A 24,874-nucleotide genomic window follows, 5' to 3' on the forward strand; every position below is an offset into this window, starting at 1 on the left:
AAATCATATCTAGTAATTAAAAAGCAGTATTTTAATGTAGGTTGTCAATCTATTTAGAACACTAAACAAAAATAATTATATACTCTGAGAAAATAAAGTATCCAATACTTAAGTACCAGATAATTAACTGAACTCACAGATTGCTAAATAAATGGGTTTTTTAAAAAAATGTAAAATGTATCTTTATCAATATGTTAAGAATTTATTATCCCATGATAGCATCTTACCTGGGTAATTCCTGCCATTTTATTTCTAAAACAAAGTTAGCTAATGGTAATTTTCCATAAAATGTCTATTCTTGGAAGAATTCCTTTTATTACCCTTCCCAAAATACAAATGGTGAATAAGATCTAGGAGATTAAGTGGTATTTCCATTAATTGTCCTTCACTTACATAAGTAGCAAACCCATGTTAATCTCGCATGTTTACTCATAATAAACATAAACTACAAAACCATATTTTATAGTAATGAGCATTGATAAAATTATTTTGGTCTTTTTCTCACATGTGAACACAGATATTTGGCTTATACAAAGCAATAGTTCCCTCTATCTGCCTTTTATCTACCACTTAATTCTATTTTATTTATAAGAACTTATTGTCTCAAGGCCTTTTTTCAGTAATACTACGCAAATTTTTTATATAATAAAATTTTCGATACATAAGCATTGTAATGCTTAGACTTACTGATAACTTTGCAGCTGGAATCTTTGCAAATTAGAAGGGTTACCATGATTACTACCTTTCAGTGTTTTATTGTGTATCAGAAAACATTTAGTAAAGTTTGAGAAATGTTTCTTAAATGTCATACCCTTTTCACTAAATTCATGTTTCTAGAACATTAAAATCAGGAGGTACAGCAATAGGACCTAATAAACACAATATACTTCCTGGTTAACTGCAATACTTAGTGACAGATTCTTGAACCTTTAGTCACATCAAGTAACACCAATAGGCTAAACATGGGAGCCAGTGAGGAAATCAGAGGTTTCTCCTCTGTCACTATATGGAAATAACTTCTACTTTTTAATGAAGTTCAAAAAGATCTGCTTCAGATATTCTGATTCTACAAGAAGTTCTCTACTGTGCTGCTGATGCCCTCTGTCATCAACTTTGCTGATACCAGTCACTTCACTGGAGAAGCACCAAAGACACTAATGCTCCTGTAGTTCCAGCATTGAAGTCGAGGCTCTGAGAGAGACTATTCATTTCCACAATGAAATTACTATGTAAATCAGTTATTCAGTGTTCATCTTCAAGCAATGGCTTCTGATTGAAAGGAACTCAATCTTTTTCTTGAATGCCTGATTAATTTGTGATACTGCTATAGCTCCATTTTATTTACTTCCTTTGTAATTCCACTTTTTTTTTGGGGGTATATGCATATGGGTACCCTTTCTAAAACACCTTCATAAGGAAACCAGGCTTATACATCCATGCTGTGTGTACCCTTGCCTGCCTTTACTCCTAAAGATGTGCATCTGTTGGTCATTTTCAACTGAATTTGAAGAAAAGGCAGTTTCAAGCATAAACAGCTACCCTTGTGTTTTTGGAAATAATGGAGAACAGAGAGGGTGCTCCAAACAATAGGCTTGTTTGTCATGTTACTAGACATCAAATATTTTATTAAAAAGCAAAATTAAAAGCTTGATTTTTATACTAATCAACCAGAAAAAAAAACCCCGAACTCTGCAGGATATCAGGCTTTGTTAGTTTGAATAATTGGCACCTAGTGAAGTATCTTATTTTCACTTTGTGGTTTTTTTCATATAATAACATAATCTTCTGTGGTTAGGCTGCAAATTTTACATGTCCCTAGAGAGTCCTTTTGAAAACACAAGAACCATGACAATATTTATGAAGATCTCCCTTAAACACACACCTTATTTCCTTTCTTTAAAAAACATGATCTGAAATGATAATTTTGATCAGTTTCTTACTTGCAAGAAAACAAGACACTGCAATGGCTCCTTAATGGTTATCTTGTGAACGACTCTGTCTCTTACAGTGGGTCTATGGGACCCTGAAGTAAAGTTAATAAACATCTAAAGCTGTCAACTAGAAAGGGATCAAGAAAACAGGGAAACAAACTTGAAAAAGAAAATATAAAGAAACCAAAAATATAGGCTAAATGAAACAGTACTAGATACCACACAGAATTACAGAATCCCCTCATATAATGAGCGTATTACACTAAGTGGAATTTTTTTTAAACTCGCAGTGGGTAATAACCAAAATTTACATGACAGCATTTTCTATAATGCCTAATGAAAAGCTTTTGGTCCATTGAGTTATCCATGGTACAAACCCAAGACTGGTTCGAACACCAGCCCCCAACGTCAGGGTAAATTCAAAGAGCCTAAATTAGGCTTTGAACCCAGGTTCCTTCAATATTGGTGAAGAAAATGAGATACTTCAGGAAGTTTAAGTGCTGGAAGATATGCTGAATACCTACAGAACGCTGAATACAGGGATGTATGTGAAATTCCATTCCTCTTTGGAGTTCAGACACTTGAACCAAGACTATAAATTGATATATCAGAATACTGAAAATGCAGACCATGAAATTATTTTCTGAAGACTAAAACCTTCTTTCAGGAAGGTCCCCTAAAATAACATTGTGTTCTTTTGCATATTTACTTAGGAGTTAGAATACAAGCTCAAGAGGTGATGGTTTTGTTAATTTCTGTGTTAAGAACACAGTTCAAAAGAACTTCTAACACAAGGGAGTCTACCTCCAGCCCACTGGGAAGAGCATTCAGTTAGGAGTCAACTGATTTGCACTCAGCCTAAGTATGAACTCTAAACCACGACTTCAAGCAGAAAAGGTCACATGCATATTTCAGCTAAAGGAGCTCTCAGAGGAACTGTTTCGGCAATCAGAACAAACATTTTGCTCGGAAATTCATAGCCTTGTCGTAGGCTAAACATTTGTGCCAAACACCCTTAGGTAAGTTTTTTTTAATAAATCTTAAAATACATTAACTTAAAACTAATAAAACTGAAGAATATTTAATGTTATAAAAGAACAAGAGCTCAAAGTGTCCCACTTGCCAGAAGCAAAAGAATTAATAGGATAAAATAAGGAGAATAATCACCTAAATCCTACCAAACGATGACCCAATAAAGAACAATTAAATGAATATCAAATGGGGGAAAAAAAATATAGAGTCAACTGATTGGGTAATGGCAATTTTTAATTACCTCTGCAAATGTATTTTAATATTTTCACCCAATACACACTTTGTTATTACAGTCTAATGGAACACTGTACAACAGAGGAAGAATTGTTCTATTGCTAGTAAAGGGTCATTTGTTTTCTCACTTAAGCTGAAAAATATTTCAATCCTATCTGATGTCAGGGAAAAGAAAAAATGACAATCCAAACAAAAACAAATGTGTTAAAACCCAGTAATTTCTTCAATAGAATTTACATGCAAAGGTCTGAACATTGTATCCTATTGACAGGCACAGTACTGTCAATGGCTGGCACTCAGTTAACATTTCTGTTACAAAGATTCCTTCGTCAGATAACAACAGACAGAAGAGTTTGTGAAATCACCTGCGATCTTAAATGCATAACTCATTGATTTCCTATTGATGCATTGGAACTTATTTTACTTTTTAAAATTAAAGTGATGGATGTTACACAATTTTAGTGCACTGTCTGAATTCTTCATACTAGATGAACACTTGGATGACCGAAAGCCTTCAGAAGCTATCAAATAAAATATTAAAACTTGATTGTTGTCTTGCATAATAATAATGTAATACATCTTGAACATGCCCAAAGGCATACTAGAAGCTCATAAAATAGTCATGACTTAAACAGATTTTAAGCAGAAGGCAGAAGCATGCTAAAACTTTATTTTTGTGGCTTTTTAAAGATTGTATCCCTCTGTAAGTAGTTGTCTCATTCTAAAATATTTGCACAGTGAAATTTGACTAATTTGTAATAATTTCATATAGGGACGGACTGCAAATTTCTAACAGCATTGCATTGGTTAAGCATTGGCATAATTTAGAGATAAAACAGACTCTGACACCACCATTACCTTTGGGTTGCATTATTTTCTAAAAAACCCAACGTATCTCCTAGCTCAACCAGAAGTTACACATCATACACAGAAATGACTTCTGAATTTCACAGACTGCATTACACAGGAGATAAAATCAAGTTGTAGTAATTTTTCCTGTGACCTTTAACTATTAATATAAAACCTGAGGAATTAAATGAAGGTCACACAAATTAAAAGGGCATGAGATAGCTAGCAAAACAATGTATAAAAAGTAAAAAAATACCCCAGCTAATACACATATACTTCCTGCAAAAAATATTTCCCAGTCATGCCTTACAAAACTGCAATTTAAAATTATAATAAGCTCATTCCTTTGAGATTTTTTTTACAGTAAAAATTATTATATAGGGTATTCTAATAAGGTCTGGGTATAAGCTTCACATTCTCTAAAAGTTTTTTTGCCTTGTGGAACTGCCCTCCCCCCAGACACCCACCTGATGAACATCACTGCAAGGGAAATCCACTGATTCAGAAAAAGACACCATCTGGAGGAGAAGTAAATAAAGTCAGAGAAAAAGTGAGCACAAACAGCAGATAAGAGTGCAGAAAAAGAGAGATCAATAGACCTGCTTAGGGAAGTTAAGAATGTAAGTTTTCAACTTCTGTGAAAAACTAAAAAAGATTTATCAAATTCTAACTACAATGTCAGTAAAAGTATGCATGCACCTTTGCCAAATTGTTTTACTGAGAAGATATCCAATACAAAACACTAATGTCACATTAAAACATCATCAATAGGACAGTAAAATAAGTCAGGGCATAATCTTTTTTTCTAAAGATTTAAATGTAGACCACCAGTCTTTTCTAGTAAGGGTACAATTACTAGCCTTGAAACAGAAAACTTAGATCATAAAAGATGTCCCCTAATTCTATGCACCAAGGCTCATAGGGAAAGAAAACTAAATCCAAAGGTTTCAGATTTTTTAGAACACGTCTTAAATATTGTTATAAAAAGCGGTCTGTGGTGGCCACACTCAGTGGAGCATATGGGAGTGGGAGCTTGCGTAGGGGCATGCACCACATGCATGATCTTGCATAATCCCCGTCTTGCACAGATCCTTGCAACCTAGCTCTTTAGCCAGGATGTTCCTTGCCCACAAGCCCTTGCACACTCACTCACTTGCAGAAATTCTCCTTCCATGGGGCTTTCCTCATTCACTTCCTTAAATAAAAAAAAATTCAGGAAAGAATATTTCATTCCATAAATCATGGGCTTAATAATATGGCTGTCATTAAGAAAAATCTTACACGGAAATAACAGAAGAGAAATCCTATCTGAACAATTACTGAAAGAAAGAAAGACCTGCTAAAGTTAGAAGACCTAATACCTACAGATATTTTCAAGAACATTTAGTAAGTCCAAACAACATAAGCAGAAGCAGTTGTTTCATATTATAATGAGATGCAGAGCGAGACAAAAAATATTAAAAATGCTCATGTGATAATGGCAAAATCAGTGGATGTCTTAAGCACATAAGACAGGCAAGAAAACACTGCACCCTTTGATCTGGATTTTTGTCAGTTTTTGTGCAGAATACTATGTATTGCCTACCAGCCACAAAAAACATTCTCATTAATATGCTTATGATCAATGAAATAGGGATCAAACATAACTTTAAACATGTATTCTTCCTCCAACTGGTTGTTATACAGGAAGTTAGCAGCATGCCATGCTTGCTTCAAGAGTTTTCATTGCACTGATATACTATGATGTATTTTATGTTCTAACTTTGTCGCATTCTGCAGAATTTTTGTACTTACTGCAGTATACACTTTTTTTAGAAGTCTTTCATTACACAAAAAGTCCAACCAACCAACAACCAAACCCCACCAAACAAAGCTAGTCTGGATCCTAGTCAATCTAATGACATACTTCTATTATGAAACTGAAAACAAATCAGTATTTACTCTTGCTATCAAGGTCGTGACATCACCCCTTACAGAAATATGGGTGAAGAGTAATTTTTTAAAAAGAAAAATCTTACATTAAAAGAGACCATCACAAATGTATGAAAAACTAAATTATATGTTTACCATTCTATTATAATTAAGGCAGGTTTTCTTATCACATGAGAATCCTGTTTTTTTCAGGCAAGAAGCCCAACAGAAATTCCACAGAAAGTCTGACTAGAATTAAATTGCTCTCAGGAGCAATTCCTTTATTTGCAGGCATCCCCTCACTCAGCAGACACCAAAATTAGCAACTATAAGAAACATTATATTTGTAACGTATCTACAGAATCAGAGCGCAACTATTAAACACAAGATTCCATAATTCAGCCTTAAACACATTGTGACCCCATACAGGAATTTATAATTTCATCTTATCTGACATGTATTTTATCTAAGAAAGGAAGTTATCAGAGTGCAGTAAATTTCCCGGCAAAAATTATTTAACTATGCTATGAAAATGAAAAGATATGCCAAACTACTTATATGGATGTCAAGTATACAAAAGAATCAACTATTGCTAGGAAGAACCAGTCAGTCTTTCACAGCAGTTTTTCTATGACATTATCTAGAAATTTTATCAATTTACCAATAGTATTGTTTGCTACATTTTTTTTTTACTTCGCAATAATTGTCACTTCAAAATGGTTAAGAAAACTTCATGAAAAAAACAAAACCCCTCTGACCCCTTCAAAGTCTCACTAGGTAATTCCACTTAAACACAGACTAAGCATACATACATTACCCAAAGTATCGGTTATGAAAAGAAGGAAAAATTTCATTTCCATGGTACAGACTCCAGCACTCTCTGCCTGTAAAGTCTGGGAACACAGCCCTAGGAAAAATCATACTATGTTAGTGATTACCTAGGTCCCTGCTTTAGGGAGTCACGTTCAGTTCCTTTTCTGTTTCCCCACTCCTTTTCCTAGTGCACATGCCACTGTGCTACATCTCCTGTCTCTCTCACCCACTTAAAGCTTCCAGTGTTATTTAAGTTTTAGCAGTGACAGGAGGAGACTGTGAGACAAAGGACTGTATCCAGAAGCTGATAGCTGTAGACATGGCCAGCTGCTCCAATTCTATGAAGCATTCATTGCATACTTGGCAGCAGCACTCCCTGCATACTTGCAGCAGACCACATTAGAAGAATTAGCTGCAGCTGATCTCATCTAATAAGCATATGTTGCTGCTACCCAAGCACTGATGCAGGCTTATGCAACTGTATTCAGAAAGCCAACCTTAGGTTTATGATGTAGTTCACCATTATAACTGGAACAATATGGTGTTTATATAGTTTTCCTGAGGGTCAGAAGGGAGTTGTATTCATTACCCCCTCCACATCTTCAGAAAAGCATAAAATTTATTAAAGCAAAAACCTTCAAATGCCTTTTCCCTTGTCCAAATAGAAAGTAAATTAGTCATCACTAATTTGTCTGACCTTAGCAGCAGCAAAGCCACGTAATGACCACAAACAACCATAATGTGGAAGAAGTAGATTCATGGGAAAATTCCAGTTGAAAATTACTCCAAGAAGTCTCTAATTCAATCTCTTTCTCCAAGCATGGTTATCTCAAACAGGTTGCTCAGGGCTTTGTTCCATTTAGGTCTTGAAAAATCTCCAAGAAGACTGCACAGCTCTGGGAAACATGATGCACTGCTTGACTATCCTCATAGTGAAAAACCTCTTCAACCATGAACACCTTATCTCAACACACATCTCTTGTCCTCCCATCACTAGAGAGAACAGACTGTTTTTTTCTTCCTGACAGCTTTCTCACAGCTCTTGGGTCACTAGGTCTGTTAGGAGTTATTACCATGAGATATCCTGGTAGCTTTCCCTTTTCCAGGCTGAAATACAGTTCCCCATAGCCTCTCCTTCTGGAACATGAGCACCAGAACCCTGCCTTGATGGCTCTTCACTGAACTCACTTCAGGTAGCATCCTAGAGCATTCCCAGTCAACTAGCAGGGAGAAGACTAAGACAAAGGCTGAAGCCTACACAGAGTACAAGATTTTTCTTAAATGAAATTGAAGATGCCAAGTTAAAAGAAAGAATATGTACATATGTGTTCATTTCTTTGGAAACTGGAGACTTAGTGCTGAGAAGGGTGTATGGTAAGATGCTTTCTAACTAATCTCTTTCACATTTTCAATTGGTTGGCTCCAGAGGCATACTCAGCTGCATGTAGGGAATGCTCACTTTAGATAATTCCCTACACAGCAAGTTGACAGCTTAAAATCATGTTTGGAGACTATTCTTACTAATTATTGTCTAATAATTTGTTCCAAATTCCTACATTTGCCGTAAGAAAATCTCAGAACTGAAAAATGCCCCCCTCGTTCAGAGAAACAACAGATGAAGATACCTATATACTCAGACCACTGGAGGATTTTAACTTGTATGAAACCTTAAACAGTTTGCAAAGTTTAAAATAGTTTAATTCCTTTGCAAGAATGGACAGAATTTGACAACTATCTCTGTAATCCTCTCCAGTTAGAATTATTTTATTCATGAGTTCATAAAAAAGTAATTAGTAGAAGAGTTTTGAAAAAGCACTGCCATAATGTTTTAAAATCAATTTACATTTACCTTCTCTAGACATGAAACTCAAAATCTCCCAAGGTCTTTTTCTGTGTAAAATATCATGAATCAAATGAAGTGATTTAAGACAAGAATTGTTAATCAAACCACGAAACAGAGTCTAACCAATAATTTACTTATTAATTAAGTCATATGACTGAATTGTAAGAGAAGATTAACTGGAGATTCAAATGTGTAACAGATTTTCATAAATGAAGCAGCATGACTTCTTCATGCTTATGGTAAGAAATAGATTTTTTCACCCTCACACTGCAGCTATGAACAATACCAACTTCTCACCACATTCACAAAAATAAAGTGCTGACTTTGAAGTATTTTAAAATAAGAGCAGTATGATTAAGCCATCTAGGTTATATCTGGAAAACATAATAAGAAATAGAAGCTTTTTGGTGAAATTACAGTCTTAAGCGTTAGTATTTTTTCTGTATATTCTGCTTTTACATTTTACTATCAAACAGGTCATTACAGTAAATACAAACATGGAATTGGAAAGGAATGTAACTTTATGAGGGAAAATAAAAACCTCCTTGCATTGAAGCTTTTCATGCTTGAACCTAATGCAACTGAAGTGCCTCATCAATCCAGTGGGATGACTGTATACTGGCACAAAGGAGGAGGTACAAACAGGCAGCACACACAGGCAGGGCTGTAGCACTGAAAACTTTTGTGAGCTTATAGTGTTACCAAAGTGTATGTCAAATCTGTGCTGCTATAAAAAAAAAAAAATGCTGAGCTGCTTTTAACCAGGGCTCCTGTCCAGTTCACCGCAAAGCCATACAGAAGTTCATGTTGCACAAAGAATAAATGTCCAGGGATGAAAACAACACCTTTCAATTGTGGTGCAAGTTTATGCTGCTGTAAATGCTTGTGGAATCACCCTGCTAGAACTTGGTATCATAACTGGTTTTAAATGAACTAAGACCGCGATGTGGCCAAGAGGGTACATTCCCACCCTCACAGCTGGTGCTGACATTCTCCTGCTTCCCTTCTCATTGCATATATTGACTTAAGAGCTGTTACAGCTTATCCAACTTATGCTATATCTGCAAGAAAGAACAATGTCAGTGCAAAAGGAGAGGTGGTAGCATGCAGTCAGGACAGGGAGAAAGGCAAAACAGATGAACCTTGTTGATGCAGAAGCTTTGCTTGCCTCAGTCCCACAGACAGCAGTTCAACACTGTGAACTTCAACAGGCTGCATTATTTTCAGCAGGATCAGTTCTCTGATCAGCCAGCATTGTACAAATGAGGACACAATAAGGGGCAGCAGTACTAAACAGCCTGAGAAAGCAAGAAGATAGGATTGCCTTCCAGAGCACTGACAGTTTAAATTGTCTCAGTGTTCACTGAAGTGCACTCATAGATTGTACACAATTGCTATTGTTAAACTGGAGCAGTTCTTCCAAGACAGATGTGCTACTTTTCAATATACATTTATCAAAACACTCTTCAACTTGACATCTACTTGCCCGAAAACGCACTGCTTTTTTCAATAAATTAGCTGTTATAATCAAAAGATACAACTTCTTTCTTGTATTCCTTCCTAAAGCCTCAAAATCGAATCAGAAACTTTGACTGCTACAAGGTAAATAACAAAAGTAGTCCTAGTTACACAGCGTGGATGAATGTAAATATAATGTGAAATCAAAAGTTACAGAATGTAAAAAAATCACATTATGGTTTAAATGAAACTCTTCCTATGAGTTATTTTTGAATGCTAAAGAGTAAGAAAGCCCTTCACAACACACATTACTGAAAATGGTTTGAAAGAAGTGTTTAAAGTACAAAGATTGAGAATTTATCCCAACACATACAGACCGTGGACTCCTAAATGAGGAACAGAAAAATGAAAATCCAGAGCTGCAATACAAACAACGATTTTTCTGCTTATGAGCAATTACACTTCTTTTAGGAGATAAAAGATGTGCCCTACACATAGCTAAGACTCTCTAAGGTTGAAGAGCTGCTTTAGTTTTAGAAATCCAGAAACAAGTTTTAGCATCCCTTCCTTTCTAAGGCCATATAGTAAACATTCTCATTCTATCCCTGTGGCTGTTCCTGAAGGCAGTTTCTGGCTGACGTCATGGAATACGTGTATGTAATAGTAATCTTTTAAAAGTTGGGAGATAGATAGAAATTCCCTTTCTACTATTTCCTTTAAGTACTAATATGAATCCTGTGGAGAAAGTGCTTTTACCACTAGTGTATTACAGAAAAGGGGGACGCCAACACTTTATTCTCTTATATACTGTTGCAGAAAATAGGAAAATATCATCTGGAGAGGATCAGAAGTGAACAGAGATATCTTCCTGCTGTCCACATTCACGTTCAGACACTTCTGTACTTGCCAGCCTATATATTCATTCTTAATTGTATTCCTAATTCTACACACAGTACCTCTGAAGTAAGAGCACATAACATTGTTGATCCCACTTGAGGACAAAACAATTAAAATGTAAATGTAACTTGTTAGTATAGAAGACCTTTATTGAATCTTGCTTTTAATCTAAACTGCTATATAAATGTACAGTTTTGAAATAACTTAAACACTTTATTCAGTTCAGGAACATTTTTAGGTGAATATTTAAGCATTGTATTTCAATAAGCAAGTTTTAGATTTTGCGAGAGCTGAGAAAAGTCTTAAATATTGTATCTACTTAATTTCTGCACTTACTACTGGCTATGAAAGCAGACTTTATTCAGGAACATTCATGAAAAACAGCTTAGTAAAACACTCTTTGCCCAAGCAACATAAACAAATTCTGGAACCTTTACTACAATATTCACAGTCGTATATGCACAATGGTAATCTGTTAAGACTCTACACTAAGGGTTTAAGACTAACTGCGTGCTCACACCAAAGACTATTAATCAATACCTCATTGTTTGACCTGGAGATGCCAAACACGTTTAACCCTATGCCTTATCATGCTGTTAACAAAAAGAATTACGATGTCTTAACTACATATTCCTGCTGTGCTTTCAACCCTCCAGTCAACTCCTAAGCCTTCCATGAGAACTTCATCAATGATGTCAACTTCTGACAAGTGAGTACTTAATAAATCTGAAGCTCCATTTAACCAGTAGTTGGAAAAGAGAAAAGGAACACCCACTTTTGCACAGACAGAATGGCAGTGAGCTATTTCTTACTCTGATTTTTTTGCACACTGACTGGAAATGATTCTGGTGGCTGCCTGACCTCAATTGCAGCTTTTGCAAAACATAGCCCTGGCACTATGAATCTCCCAGGACCACTAAGAGTTTCACTGCTTCCCACCCAGTTATGAGTAGAAGGTGTGCATCAGGTCAAAACACCTCTGCCAGGGCTGAGGGGGCAGGCAAGGGGGCAGCTGAGCAGGGCAGAAACAAAACAGGTTGCCTGGAGAGGTCAGGCAATCTCTGATGTTGGGGGTTTTCACAGTTTAGCTAGGAAAACTCATCACTGACCTGATCTAAGCGCTAGCGATAGGCCCACTTCAAGTGGGAGGCTGGATTAGATGATTTCCAGATGTCCATGCCAGGGAAAGTAATTTCTGTTACCCTGTGAGTAGCTCCAAAGGCAGCAGACTTACCTGTATGCAGTATCTTAGTGACAGTATCACATGATTTAATGTTCTGTTCATATTTAGGAAGTTAGAAATGCAGCCACAAAAGTTAATATTCTCTAAATATTTAAAAGGAAACCTAAATTCTGATTAAAGTCATAGTTAGTTATGTTTACAAGTCACAGCTCCTTTTTTAAAACTAAATGTGTATTTCTCAAACTCCACTGAAACTATTGATTCTTCTAGACAAAACCGTCTTTTACATATCTAGGTGTAAACAAATATGTGCAAATATCCATTACTTGAATATTTTCCAGAGAACAGGAAACATACTTTAAAAATAAATTCTTAAGGTTGCCGAAGAATTATAGTCTATTCCATGCATCTCTAGAATAAAAACAAACCAAACAATCTCTAAAACAAAGAGATTTTTGGTCATGTTCATGTTGTGTTTTTCCAAGTAAGGTGAAACAGGTTTTAGTTTTACTAATTAGGAGAAAGTTTTTCAAGTACACAACTTTTACTCCATTTAAAATTTGTTTAAAGGTGGACTTGTTTGGCTTTTTAAGAGGATGTTCTTGCAGATAACAAGATCAGAGAGACTGGTCCAGGAAGACCATTTCAGAAAAAAAAAAGGGAAATAATGTATTTCATAACTGCTGTCAGAATAGTCTATAGATTTAAAAATACCTTTGAGGACTTAAGACTTTGCTAACACCTTGAACTGTGTCCAAATAAAAAAAAAATACAATTCAGGAGCTTAGGCAGTGATGTATGGCAATATTACCTCATCCAGCTACATGTAGAACATTTGTACTCTGTACTAGTTGAAGCTTTTTTAATTCCTAAATTGTGATAAAGCCAGACAAATAAAACAGTATAAAGAAATTTGAAGGACCATTATATAATACTTCAACTCCAAGTTCATTAGAAATTGTGACTATAACTTAAAATGAAGCTTGCTGGATCAATTTCTCTGTCTTTGAACTACAAGTTGAAGAACTACTGTTTGTTTCCAGTTTAGTATTCTCCTAGATGGTGTGGAAGCTTTTCATTATTTTCCAAGCTTGTTTTAAAAACTAATCTATTTTCCAGATCTCTGCCATCCTATTTGACATCCACATCAAATTCATACACTGTATCAGTGTATGAAAATTTTTGAGAAATACTGCACTACCACTTGACAGCATTTTGCTAAGTGGGAGGCAGTAAGCCTCATACACAATTCCACAGGCTGGCAGTCTAATAGGATGTGCACTGCCAATATAAAACCACACAGAAAAATTGTGGCACCAAAGCAAAGCACTTGGTAATTGAAGCATCATGACTTCCACAGGCACAGAGAGTTACCTTGTGATAATACTTCTGCAAAGTCTGGAGGTAATTTCAGCAACCAGCAAACTCCAGATAAGGTATTAGCAACTTGCACTTTTTGACATGCTTTACCCACAACTCTAACTTGCTTCCCGGACACGTTGAGTTAATTTGTATCACCCCTATGCTAGCAGCAAACGTACCACGCTGTTTTTCATCATGGCTCTAATAGTGAATCCCTCGCAGGCCTGTTGCTTGTCCTGCTGCTTGTCCTTCTTCTCCCGCTGCCGGGAGCACCTGTCACATGCGGGCTTTGAGGGGCCCGGGCCCCCCTCCTCCACTACCATCTCCCCACCGGCGCCCGCGACGGACCAGATGCAAATTACGGACTGGAAAAAACAAGCGAACATCAGCGTCCCGTGCCCAGCGAGTCAGAGCAGGCAACCCTGCTCCCTCCACAACCAGCGACAGCCCCACGCACCCGTCCCGCGCCCTGCCTGCCCCTCGCCCCTAACCCCAGACACCCCTTCTGCATCAGCCCAGCTCGTCCCCCCCACTCCGCCGTGTCCAGCCTTTCATCACCACCTGATGTCCTTGTCCTCCGGGGGCTTCTGCCCCCCGCCCGCCACTGTCCCCCCGCCGGGTCCGGCCCTGCGGGTCCCTCTCGGGGTCCGTTGGGCACCTGCCGCCACGCGCGGTCCCCGGCCACGCGACCGTCGCTAGGCAACGCGTCAACAACCCGCCGGGGAAGAGGGAGGGGAATCACCGGGAGCCCCGTCTGCACCGCCCGGCCCCGCACAGCTGTACCTACACCCGGCGCTCCGAACACCGGGGCGGCGGACAGCAATTAACGAGAAAGTCATTAGCGAGGGCGGGGGAGAAATGTGAGGCGATGACGTGATAGGGGGGAGGCGGGTGTGAGCTGGCCAGGAACTACGCTACCCAGAGGGCCCAACACGCGCCTCCGCCTCCCTCACTGAGGCGCATGTGCTGGCCCCCCCCGCCCGCAGTCGCGCGACGCCTCAGGGCGGCTGCCGGGGGATCGCTCGGGCGGCAGGCGCGGCCGGCACGTGCGCGCGCGTGCACGCCTCGCCCCTCTCCGCCGCCGCCATGATCGGTGAGTGAGCGCGTCAGGGAGCGGGGCGAGCCCGGATGCGGCTCCGCCCTTCCCTCCCCGCCCCTCTTCTGCCCGCCCCTTCCTTGCTGGAGCCGCCGCAGCTGCTGTCTTGTTTGCGGCCCTGGGGGTTAGCGGAGGCTGGTGTGGCTCCCTTCGTTTACCCTCGGCCCTGCCCGCCTCCCCCGGTGCCTCGGCAGGGCGGGGGCGGCTCAGACCCCGCGGCGGGGACGCGCCGGGGCTGCTCTCGGTCTGCGCCCTCTGGTTAAAGCGCGTCGGGGCCGTGCAGGGCTCGCGGGGGCCAAAGTGCTGAGAGGGGTCACTGCCCTTCTGCTTTACCCCCGTGGGATAAAAAAAATCTGGCCCAATCTTGTGACTGAGGTCATTTTAAAATTACTTTTTATTCCTTCTCAATATATCGTTTGTAATTGCTGCTGGGCAAGGTTTGTGTGATCTGCGAACTTTTTTGCCCTTGCCGGCATATATATATACGTGTTATTGGTATGGCGTGGTGTCTAGTGGTGACCTGGAAAAGAAGCAACTTAGAACACCTGATGGTGTTGGGAGTGTGACCCTTTGGTCCTTGAGCTGCTTTCTGTACCCACCCAGTGCTGGTGTGACGTGTGACTCGGTTGTTTCAGCAGTGGCTTCTCTTGTAAGATTAACCCATGCTGGGGGGGTTCAAAGTTACAGGATCCGTTTTATAGCCTCTGCATTACGCATTTCATCTTGCTTTGACTTTCTCAATTTTGAGAATTATTTAAAGTAAAATCTATAAAGTGTAGTAGATGCACATGCATTTTAACAACTCTTTGCTGTCCTTAGGCTTGCTGTTTTATGACCGGTGTTGGTGTCACAGTTGCTGCCTACCTCAGATCTGATCAAGTTGAAAGCCATGCATTTTTTTGTAAAAATATTTATTTTTAAGTTGAATGTCTCAAAAGTTTCCAAGAATGCTATGGGTTTTTCAGCTAGATAGTCTTTTTTCCTTAGCAGTATATGATTGCAGGTGTATGGCTAATGTTCTTTCAGCTTTCCTAAAGCTAAGAAGAAAGTTACAAACAGTTCCCCAGTATTTTCAGTCTGTATATATATTAATGCAAATGATCTCTTCCTAGTTGTGGAATTTTTCTTACAGGACTTTCTTGTCATTTGGGCTGCTTTTTTGTTATGTAGTAGAGAAATGGAAGGCTTGGCTTAAGGAAAGCACAGAGGGTCAGGTATTCCACTGTTTTTATTTTGCAATGTCATCTGCTGATCTAATGTATTACTGTAGTATATAAAATACATGTGCTTGCAGAACTGCAGTGTGTGTTTGTTTTTGAATGCTTCAGGAAAGCAAGTTGAGTTTACCTAAGGGACTGCCCATGTGGTTACAGAGCTGATGCCTCTAGCCCTCACACTGAAATCTAAATATTTACTTGCTGCTCATGAATATAAATGCTATATGACTGAGGAATGATAATTTTATTTTCACTGTGGCAGACGGAAATGTTTGTGAATATTGATTATGAAATGTACATACCAATTAGTTGCAAATTTAAAAACATAGCTTTACATGAGCTGCAACCTGCCCTGGTTTAACCCCAGCTGGCAACTAAGTACCACACAGCCACTGGCTCACTCTCTCCCCTGCCTAGCAGCAGGATGGGGAGGAGAACTGGGGGCAAAATAAGAACAGTTTGATAATTGAAGCAGAGTAATAATAATAGTGATAGTGCTAATGATGGTGATAATTGTAATGAAAAGGAGAGAGAGGAATAAAACCCAAGAGAAACAAGGGTTGCACAGTAAAATTGCTCACTGACCAAAACCCAGTCCATCCTCCAGGCCAGCTGCCACCAGTTTATCTACTGGGCATGATCTGTGGTATGGAATATCCCTGTGGCCAGTTCGAGTCAGCTGTATCCTGGCCACACTCTCTCCCAGTTTCTTATGCACCTCCTCACTGACAGAGCATGGGAAACTGAAAAGTCCTTGACTTGGGCTAAGCGCTATTTAGCCATAACTGAAACAACAGAGTGTTACCAACCTTATTCTCATAGTAAATTCAAGTGCAGCATTGTGTGAGGTTCTAAGTAGTATTAACTCTATCCCAGCCAAAATCAGTATGACACCTTCCCCACCCCCCAAAAATAAAGTAATTATCTTCAAAGTATGTGATGTGGAGACCTAGTCCAATTTCCTGCTTTGAGACTTTCTGAAAAGTCTCCTCTAAACATTTGCGAGCTGGGAGTGCCGTAGAAAAATTGGGGGCAGGAGGGGAAGGGTGAGAATTTGTGTCATCTACTCTTTTTTTTTTTTTTTTACCTGAGTATTAAAAGAAATTTTCCTATGAAACATATGGTATATTTTCCAAAATGTTTCTGTTTCATATCTCTAGAAATGCCTTATGTCCTCATAAGTTAATTCTACAATATAATTGTGCAACATATGATAATTCCTTTAACTGGCTTTTGATTTTCTATCTTCTTTCTTTTTTCTCTTCTTTATTTCTCACAGACCAGGTCTTACAGACTTGTGCACATTCAGGTTCCTTAAATCGTAATTTGAATCTAGACAGAGCTAGTTAAGTGGTGTGGGTTGTCAAAAACCTCTACTTACGTAGGGGCATGGGAGTTTTGGGGGGTTTTTTTGTGATGGGTTCTTTAAGTTTATTCTTCATTTTATTTATTTGCTTACCATTGCATCAGCTGAAAACTGGTGTTGGCTCAGTGGAAGTGACAACCTGCCTTTGGATTGGCTGAACTATTTCCTAGTCAACAGCCCTGGCAATAGTGTCACGTTCTTGAACCCTGCTCTGGGGGAAAGAAAAACCAACCAAACTGATTTTGAAGGAAGATACTGGGACAGCTTTGTGAAAGTTTTCAGAAAATATCTCTCAAAGAGCAAAAAACACAGGAGAAGGCCCCAAACTGTTTTATAAATGTAGAAGATGGGCTCTATATAGTTAACAGTGGCAGTTCAGCATTTCTGTGGTGAATGAGAGATGAAGGTGGTAGTAGCGACAGGTTGCGAAGGGCTTTGACAGTGAAATATGATTCATCCAACAGTAATCAAGTTAAGGGAGAATGGGAGCCTGGGTGAAAGTTTTAGCTATCTGGATGACCGATCACTCCTCCATGTTGCACCCTTTTTCAATGTGTTGGTAATCTACTTTCTGCATAAACATTTCTCATTGGTATGAAAATAACCTTGAGGAAGCAAAACAAGAATAAACCCTTTCTGAATTTACCTGAATGTATTTATATATATGGTACTATATATGATAATAGTACTACTGTAGTAACCAAAAGAAAAGTAGTTTAGGAATTTTCTACTTAGATATTTTGATCTCTTGCTGCAGTTTTGGTTGTTTTATATTTTGTTGTCATATTGGTGTTCTAGTGCTATGGATAGTTCCACTACAATACTGGAATAATAGTTCAAATTGTAGTTCATGAGCATGTGGAATAATCTTTCTGATGGTTAGTTTGATTAAACAAAACCTAAACCTCAGAATATCAAGGGCTACTTGCATTTCAAATATGTGACCTGTTTTGTTAAGTTTGTTTTGAGCCTTTTTCCTTTCTGCTAGGGTAGCTGTATTGTACTGCATGTACAGAATTGCATCATGAAACACTTTGTGTTTTACTGGAATTATATTTTAATGATTTTTTCCTACAAAATGCTTTGTTATGATTCCATCAGCAAGGTTTTATAAGGTTAGTATCATTTTAAGTAGGATATCTTCGAAAGACAACTGAGTTTTGCTAGATATACATAAGCATTCTGGATTTTGTTGTTTCCTTTAAGGGAGATGAGAAGACCTTTTGCTTGTATTTCTTTTTGAAAGACAAGTAGCAAGGGGGAAGAAAGTGGGGCGGGTCTTTTTGCTTTTTTGGTATTTTTGGTTGATTTTTTTTTAAGGCTGCAAAATAACTATTATAATATCAAGACACTGGAGACTAAGCAGGGGCTAAGGATGTTCTGATTCAGTGTTTTGAGTTTTTCAAATAGACCCCTACAGAAAATTGATCTGGCAGTTTCTTGCAATTACTGCCCATGCTTACTTACATGTCATGTGTAAATACAGTATCCATTGCCAAAATCTTTGGTCCAGCATATCTGTGAGATGGGAATAAAGTTAAGAATTTCAAATTCCACTTATTCCCAGAAATGATTAGGAAAAGGCCTTTGCTAACAAAATATGGAAATTGAAAAAAAAATATTTTGGAAATCGTAACAGCAAATGCTGCTCTTTAAGAGCCCTTGCCAAAGTAGTGGGTGTCTTTTGTAGATACATTTAAAGCTGAAGACGTTATTTGGTTCTGTTGTGATGACATTGCCTTGAGAAGTGGAGTAGTTTTCTTAATTGGAAACACATATATCCCCATTTACTGAAATAAGTTAGTTGGGCTGCCACACCCTGTATCATGGAACTCTCAGTTGTGTAAATGATCAGGCCACAGAAGCAAATGATACTGAGAATGGGGCAAGTTCTATTTCTAAGTTACTATATTTATAAGAAGCCCAAGGGAGAATAAAACCATTAGTGGGAAGTTTGTTACTTTGCCAGACAGGTTTGTGTAAAATAGATAAATTAATTATTTTCAGTCAATTGTTGTTGTTGCTATGTACTGTGTATCAGTATTGTTGGACTCAAAATCAACTTCTAACACAAAATGCAGCCAGTGATGCATGAAGTTTTCCATTAGAAGAAGAAGGTAATGTAAGAAATGTGCAGCTATATAGCCAGAATTCACAGAATGCCGCTACAAAGGTTGGTTTGGAGATAATTAGTTGGCAAGCTTTAGTTATATAATTGTCAGTTATTTCACAGTTATTAATGCCGTAAAATATTACCGTGTCCCGCAGCCGTAGGGAGGAAGAGAGAAGATCCAGCAGGCAGGAATTGTGCAGCAAGATTGATTTATTTAATTATTTTACAAACTCTTTTATAGACTTTTTCTTCATAGTCTAATTGGACAAAGGATCAGCTACCCCTTGGGGGTGATTGGCTAAAATCCTAAAACATCCATTGTCAAAATATTTTTCTACTGTACCATAAACATAGTTCTACAAGGTGGCAGGTGTTCTTAGTTTACAGAACTTCTGCTGTTATCTTCCATGAGAGAGAAAAGTATCCCACGGTTTAGAAGAAGCAGGGAAATTCCTTGCTAACAGCATTTTTGTATCCCCACACAATACCTGATTTTTTCCTTCTGAACTACAGTGTGGATGGGGCATCTTTCAAATGTTTGTGCTTTATGAGGACTTTTAATCATTAAATAACTAAATTTTAATATGGTAAATTACATCCTTTAAAATTATAATATTTTTATAATTTTTCAGTTTCCAAATGTTGTACTTCAGGCCTCTCCCAATACTTCTGTGTTTTGATCAGTGCTAAAGGAGTGGAAAGATGGATGATCTTACAAAATAGGGATAAAAATCCATCAGGTTTATCTGATGTAGAAAAATGCATCAGTACCCTTTTGCTTGGTTTATTCTTGAGGCTGGACAAGACAGAGAAAGAATTAGTTCATTATTGTGCGCTTTTTGAAGTAGACTGAAGCCTGCCAGATTGTACTAAACAGGCTTTTAAGCAGTAACTCTTGTGTTACATCACTTTTCTGAATCAGCATGTTCATGTCTACATTAGTATTGTTAAAGCTTGACCCAGGAAAAATTGTAATGTCAAAGTTGTTCTTTGAGGCATGTGGAAATAACTGAAATATTTGCCATGTTATTACAAATTCTCTGTTAAAATGGCAAGAGACAAAAACTCATTTAAGCTCTCCAGCCATCACTCAAATATTATATTTGATGTTAGTGATCTTAAGGGTAGAAATTAATAAAGAATTAATCATGAAACTGCCTTTTATTTCATGCCCTTGAGCAATTTGTACAGTGGTAGCTGGTATTTGTGCTGGTAAACATGCATCTTTTCTTGAACAAGGCAGTCTTATTAATGATTTCTCATAAATTCAGCCAAAAGATTGCATAAATAACTTGTCACAATTATGATGCATTAAGTGCATGGTAGCTTTATGTAGTGTCCTTTTTACAGTGGCTACATGCCTATGATGGATAAGCCACAAAATCTTCAGCGATTTCTTCTCCATACAGTGGTGTAATAAATTATGTGCTTCAGAGAAATTAACTCTGCTAACTGTTTTCCTGTTTTTTTATTTCTAAGTAGGTTTGGTTTTTTTGGTTTTTTGTTTTTTGTGTTTTTTTTTTTGATGGCAAAAGCTCACTCTTGGACTTCAGAACTATTTGAGGCTGTCTGCAGAATATAACACCTCTATTCATGCTAGCAATTTCAATGATGGAAATTTTAAAACTGACTCTAAAACTATTCTGAAGCTTTCATCCCCTCTGATGACCTCTGAATTTATAATATTATATGTCACTATTTTCTTCTCCATTTACCTTTGGAAGAGGGAAAACAATGACATACACACATTTAAAAAGAATGATAGGTCATTGCCCATGAAACATGTCCAAAATAAATTATCTGAATCCTGCTGTTTTTAACCCATACCTCTTGGCTGTATTCCTGTTCGGATTGTTGAGGAAGACTTGATTTTCTATCCTTGGCTGATTTGAGCTAAGTTGAAATGATGAAAGGAAGGTGGTTACCAAATGAACATTTTCAACAAGTGCCTTGCCATTTATGTCTTCCATTTTTAACCCTGACTTTGGAAATCTGATCTATGGGATTGTGTGATTATTTTCTGAATATGTCAAAAGTTCTTTTGTTATGCATTATTTGTCCCGACAGCATAGATCTATTAGTAAGAAAAACAACAAAAATATTGTTTGTGTTTTGTTTTACTCCATGGGGTTTATACTTCTTTTGGCATTCCCTTATGATTTGGGGACACAGTTTGTTTTTACCTCTAAGCTCTATGCCCATACCTCTTGGCTGAGAAAAGAAAAAAGAAAAGCATTAACAAGTTGATTTATTGTTTAAGAATTTCAGAAGCTGATAAAGATGAATGAAGATCCTAATTGAGGAAAGAGCTTGTCATTCCATGGCACTTTAAAGGACAGCAAGGTTATAATGTATTAATGTGTAGGAAATGAAAGCACAGCTTTTTAGAGAGCAGTTGCCATCAAAAGCTGTTGGTTGCGCTGTGTTATTTGTGAAGGTGGTATGAACAATGCATTTGTTGCCACAAAAGTTGGACATCCTCCTTTGCTTTAGTTTATCTATTGGGGGGTATTTTTGTGTACTATGTAAGAGTAGGCTTATGCACTAAGCTTGCTCTTGATATAGAAGGGCACTGAAGCAAATTTATTTACATTTGTAAATTATTTGTGACTTGTCTGTCTGTGAACAAACAGAAAAAGCAAAGTTGACTTTCCAGTAACAAAAATGTGCTTGCTTTGTTCACCACTGTTACGATGATCGATGTGAGTGTTGTTTTGTTAAAAGTGTAAAGCTTTTCTGTATTATGATGTATTTCCTCTACTTCCTTTTATTTGTTTGGGTTTTATTTGTTTGTTTCTTTTTAATTTCCAGTGTCTTCCGGTCTGTGCTGCTGTTTTCTGTATCTTTTGTTTGGCATTTCTAAATGTCTTGCTCAGTGGTGAATTTCCTCCCTTAGTTCATTGATTCTTTTTTGCTTTGTTTTGTTTTTAGTAAATTTAGCCCATAGAACTGTCTTGTGTTAGATCTAATACATCAGATTTAATAACTTTTAGTCTATAGAGCTAAGGATATTTAGCTAAATTCAGAAGAGTAAGAGTCACAAGAAACTGAGATGCCTGGGCTTTTTTAGGCCCATTGTGTGAGCTATTTCTCTAAGACACCCTTTCCCTTGGTGGAAACATTTAGACCTTCAAAGTTCACAGAACAGTGTTCAGCTGCTTTTTGTCATAATAATTTTACATGTGTATTTTCTATTTTTTTTTTTTTTTAATATGCCAATCCAGTAACATTTGGTAATGTGTTTTGATATCATGGAAAAATCGTTTTCCATTTTCTTCATTGGTATTAAAGGACTGTACATAATGGAAACAAAAGTGGTTCATATTCGACATCGTATTACATCTCTGGCATATGGTTGTCCTTTCAATTTTAATTTCTTTTGATGAGCTGAAATATTTTTGGTATGTTTATGTTTACATTTTTTCCCTTTTCTGATACAGTATCCTCTGTGGAATACTCTCAGTGGAAACATATGTTCAGAACTTCAAAGTACTTACACTATTACTAAAAGCTTCATAATGAGATTACTGAAACTAAATGTTGAAAAAATTTGATTTTCCTTTATCCAATCATATCAATTTCATTCCAATCTGCTTTCTGGCTGATTGAAGAAACATGGTAGGGCAACGTCAAAGCCTGAAAAGAATGTCTTAAGTCTGGTATAGACCAGTTCCTGAAGGAGAAAAGGGAGCTTAGAGCAGTGTTAAAGCAAGATTTTAAAAAAAGAAAACATATATTGCCCATTTTAACAGTAAATTTTTAGTGGTAGGTACCTCTACTTAGCAAGCTGGATTGGGATAATAGAAGCATGAGCTTGTCTCTCTATGACTGACCCCACGTCTCAAAAGTAATGGGCTCAGTATGGGTCTAAGCTGCTTTGTTTACAAAATATTGCCTTTATTGCCTGTTATCTTTCTTTAAGAGCAAATTTCTTGTTGTGATGAAATGGGTGTAGCTTATGTTGAAAAACTCTGTTTACTGCCAGGAACAGTTCAGGGCTACAGTCTAAGATTGCTGCAACAACAACAACAAAACAAAAACAAAAAAACCCAAACCAAAAACCTTTCATTTTGCTCTAGTGCAGTTAGGGCACAATACTTCAAAGATTCTTAGTCAGATGTACAAGAAGTCATCAAAAACAGTAACTGTAGAACTATACTTCATCTACCTTCTTTGTCTTTTGTAGCTCATCTGGAAAATACGGGGTCTTTTAAGGACAGGAGGTGGTATCTTAGTGGTCCTGAACAAAACTTCTGTGTCTGTTAGGTCTCACAAGGCCGTGCTGTATTGGTCTGTTGACATGCTTCATATTTTTTCTTCAAGCTGTATGAAACCACAGGCTAACCTTCAAGTTTATTATTGTTTACTTACTTCACATAATCTTAAGGTATTTTATTCATACTAACTCTGCTACTGTTTGAGATTTGGCTTTAGCCTTGTGTGTGCGTTATGTAAGCAGTTGGTGTTCTGAGGCACATAAATTCGAAACTTGGTTAATGATTAATGTTTTGAATTTTTAAATTTTTGTGGTCTGTTTTCATAGTCTACTTTTCATTCTGCCTGCCCTTATTATACACAGTAAAATAGCAGATGCAGCTGAGAAGTTTCTTTTACAGTACTTCTAACAATTTCCATTAGGATTATCTTGTTGGAAGCAAATATCCCATCTGGTTTACTTTTTAACACAGCAAAACTCCATAGTAAGCTGTGTGCTGGAGCCTGGCTGAATTCCATACAATGAGACTCTTGGCCCTAAGCAAGATGAGCACAATCTGTTTCCCTTATTTCTAATAAAGGAAAAGGAGAATTTCTTCATTTGCTTCTTTGTTGCATTATGTTTACATTTTATGTCTCCCTTTCTTAGAATAACTGCATTCCTGCTGTTATCCATTCTTTTTTTTTTTTTTTAGTATAGGTAAAATGAAAACACATTACAGCCTTATAAAAATACTGAGTGCTGCTCTGAAATAACATTAAAATTCAAAATTTTCAAGTATGGCATGGTGCTTTGGCCACATCAATCTCATAAAACACCTGATGCTTAGGAGAAGCACTTCTGGAGCTTTTTCTTTTGTCTTGTTCCTCAAGTAAATACAAGATTTAAGTAACATATACTAAGATCAGAGTCACACAGTTGATCCTAGCACTGCTCCTACAGTTTACCTGTGCTGTCTGAATTCAGCCCACAACTTTATGCTCCTATTTGTACCTGGGAATTATTGAGTCACATATACTTAACACTGTCTGATTTAACTGTGCGTATGTGCAACTCCGCTTAGGAGTTATGAAATTGCACCTCTGAATTAGTCTCTGGATTAAATTTGCTATTTTTTGTTACAGATATGGAGATAAAAATAATTTCACATTTAAAAATAAGCGTCAGATACTTTAAAATTGTATTTAAAAATTATACAGTTATTTTAATATTACATCAAATAAGTGAACACTTTATGTATATTAGCATAGTTTCCCTTTTGCAGTCCATTTTTGGGTTCTTGGGTAATATCTTGATGGAAAAACATATAACTTGCATTAAAGTGAGCAGGCTGTTTTGGGACACCAGCTTGTT

At 37.5% G+C, this 24,874-nt stretch overlaps 2 protein-coding genes across 3 annotated transcripts in view; one reads left to right on the forward strand and one right to left on the reverse strand.

Moving 5' to 3' along the window:
* PACRG (parkin coregulated) overlaps window positions 1-14,249 on the reverse strand; it is a 230,931-nt gene extending 216,682 nt beyond the window's left edge. Inside the window, exons 1-4 of the mRNA XM_032102476.1 lie at window positions 14,075-14,249; window positions 13,693-13,878; window positions 5,200-5,241; window positions 4,514-4,564 (exon numbers count right to left, since the gene is read on the reverse strand). Coding sequence (XP_031958367.1) covers window positions 4,514-4,564; window positions 5,200-5,241; window positions 13,693-13,836 — 237 coding nt within the window. The 5' untranslated portion in view covers window positions 13,837-13,878; window positions 14,075-14,249. The remainder of the gene's footprint in view (window positions 1-4,513; window positions 4,565-5,199; window positions 5,242-13,692; window positions 13,879-14,074) is intronic.
* Window positions 14,250-14,494: 245 nt separating this feature from the next.
* The window catches only part of PRKN (parkin RBR E3 ubiquitin protein ligase), a 711,187-nt gene continuing 700,807 nt past the window's right edge, over window positions 14,495-24,874 (forward strand). For both annotated transcript variants that reach the window (XM_032102474.1, XM_032102475.1), the window contains exon 1: window positions 14,495-14,606. In XM_032102474.1, coding sequence (XP_031958365.1) covers window positions 14,600-14,606 — 7 coding nt within the window. In that variant the 5' untranslated portion in view covers window positions 14,495-14,599. The remainder of the gene's footprint in view (window positions 14,607-24,874) is intronic.

This window comes from Corvus moneduloides, chromosome 3, assembly GCF_009650955.1.
Source record: "Corvus moneduloides isolate bCorMon1 chromosome 3, bCorMon1.pri, whole genome shotgun sequence".
Classification (NCBI taxonomy): Eukaryota; Metazoa; Chordata; class Aves; order Passeriformes; family Corvidae; genus Corvus; species Corvus moneduloides.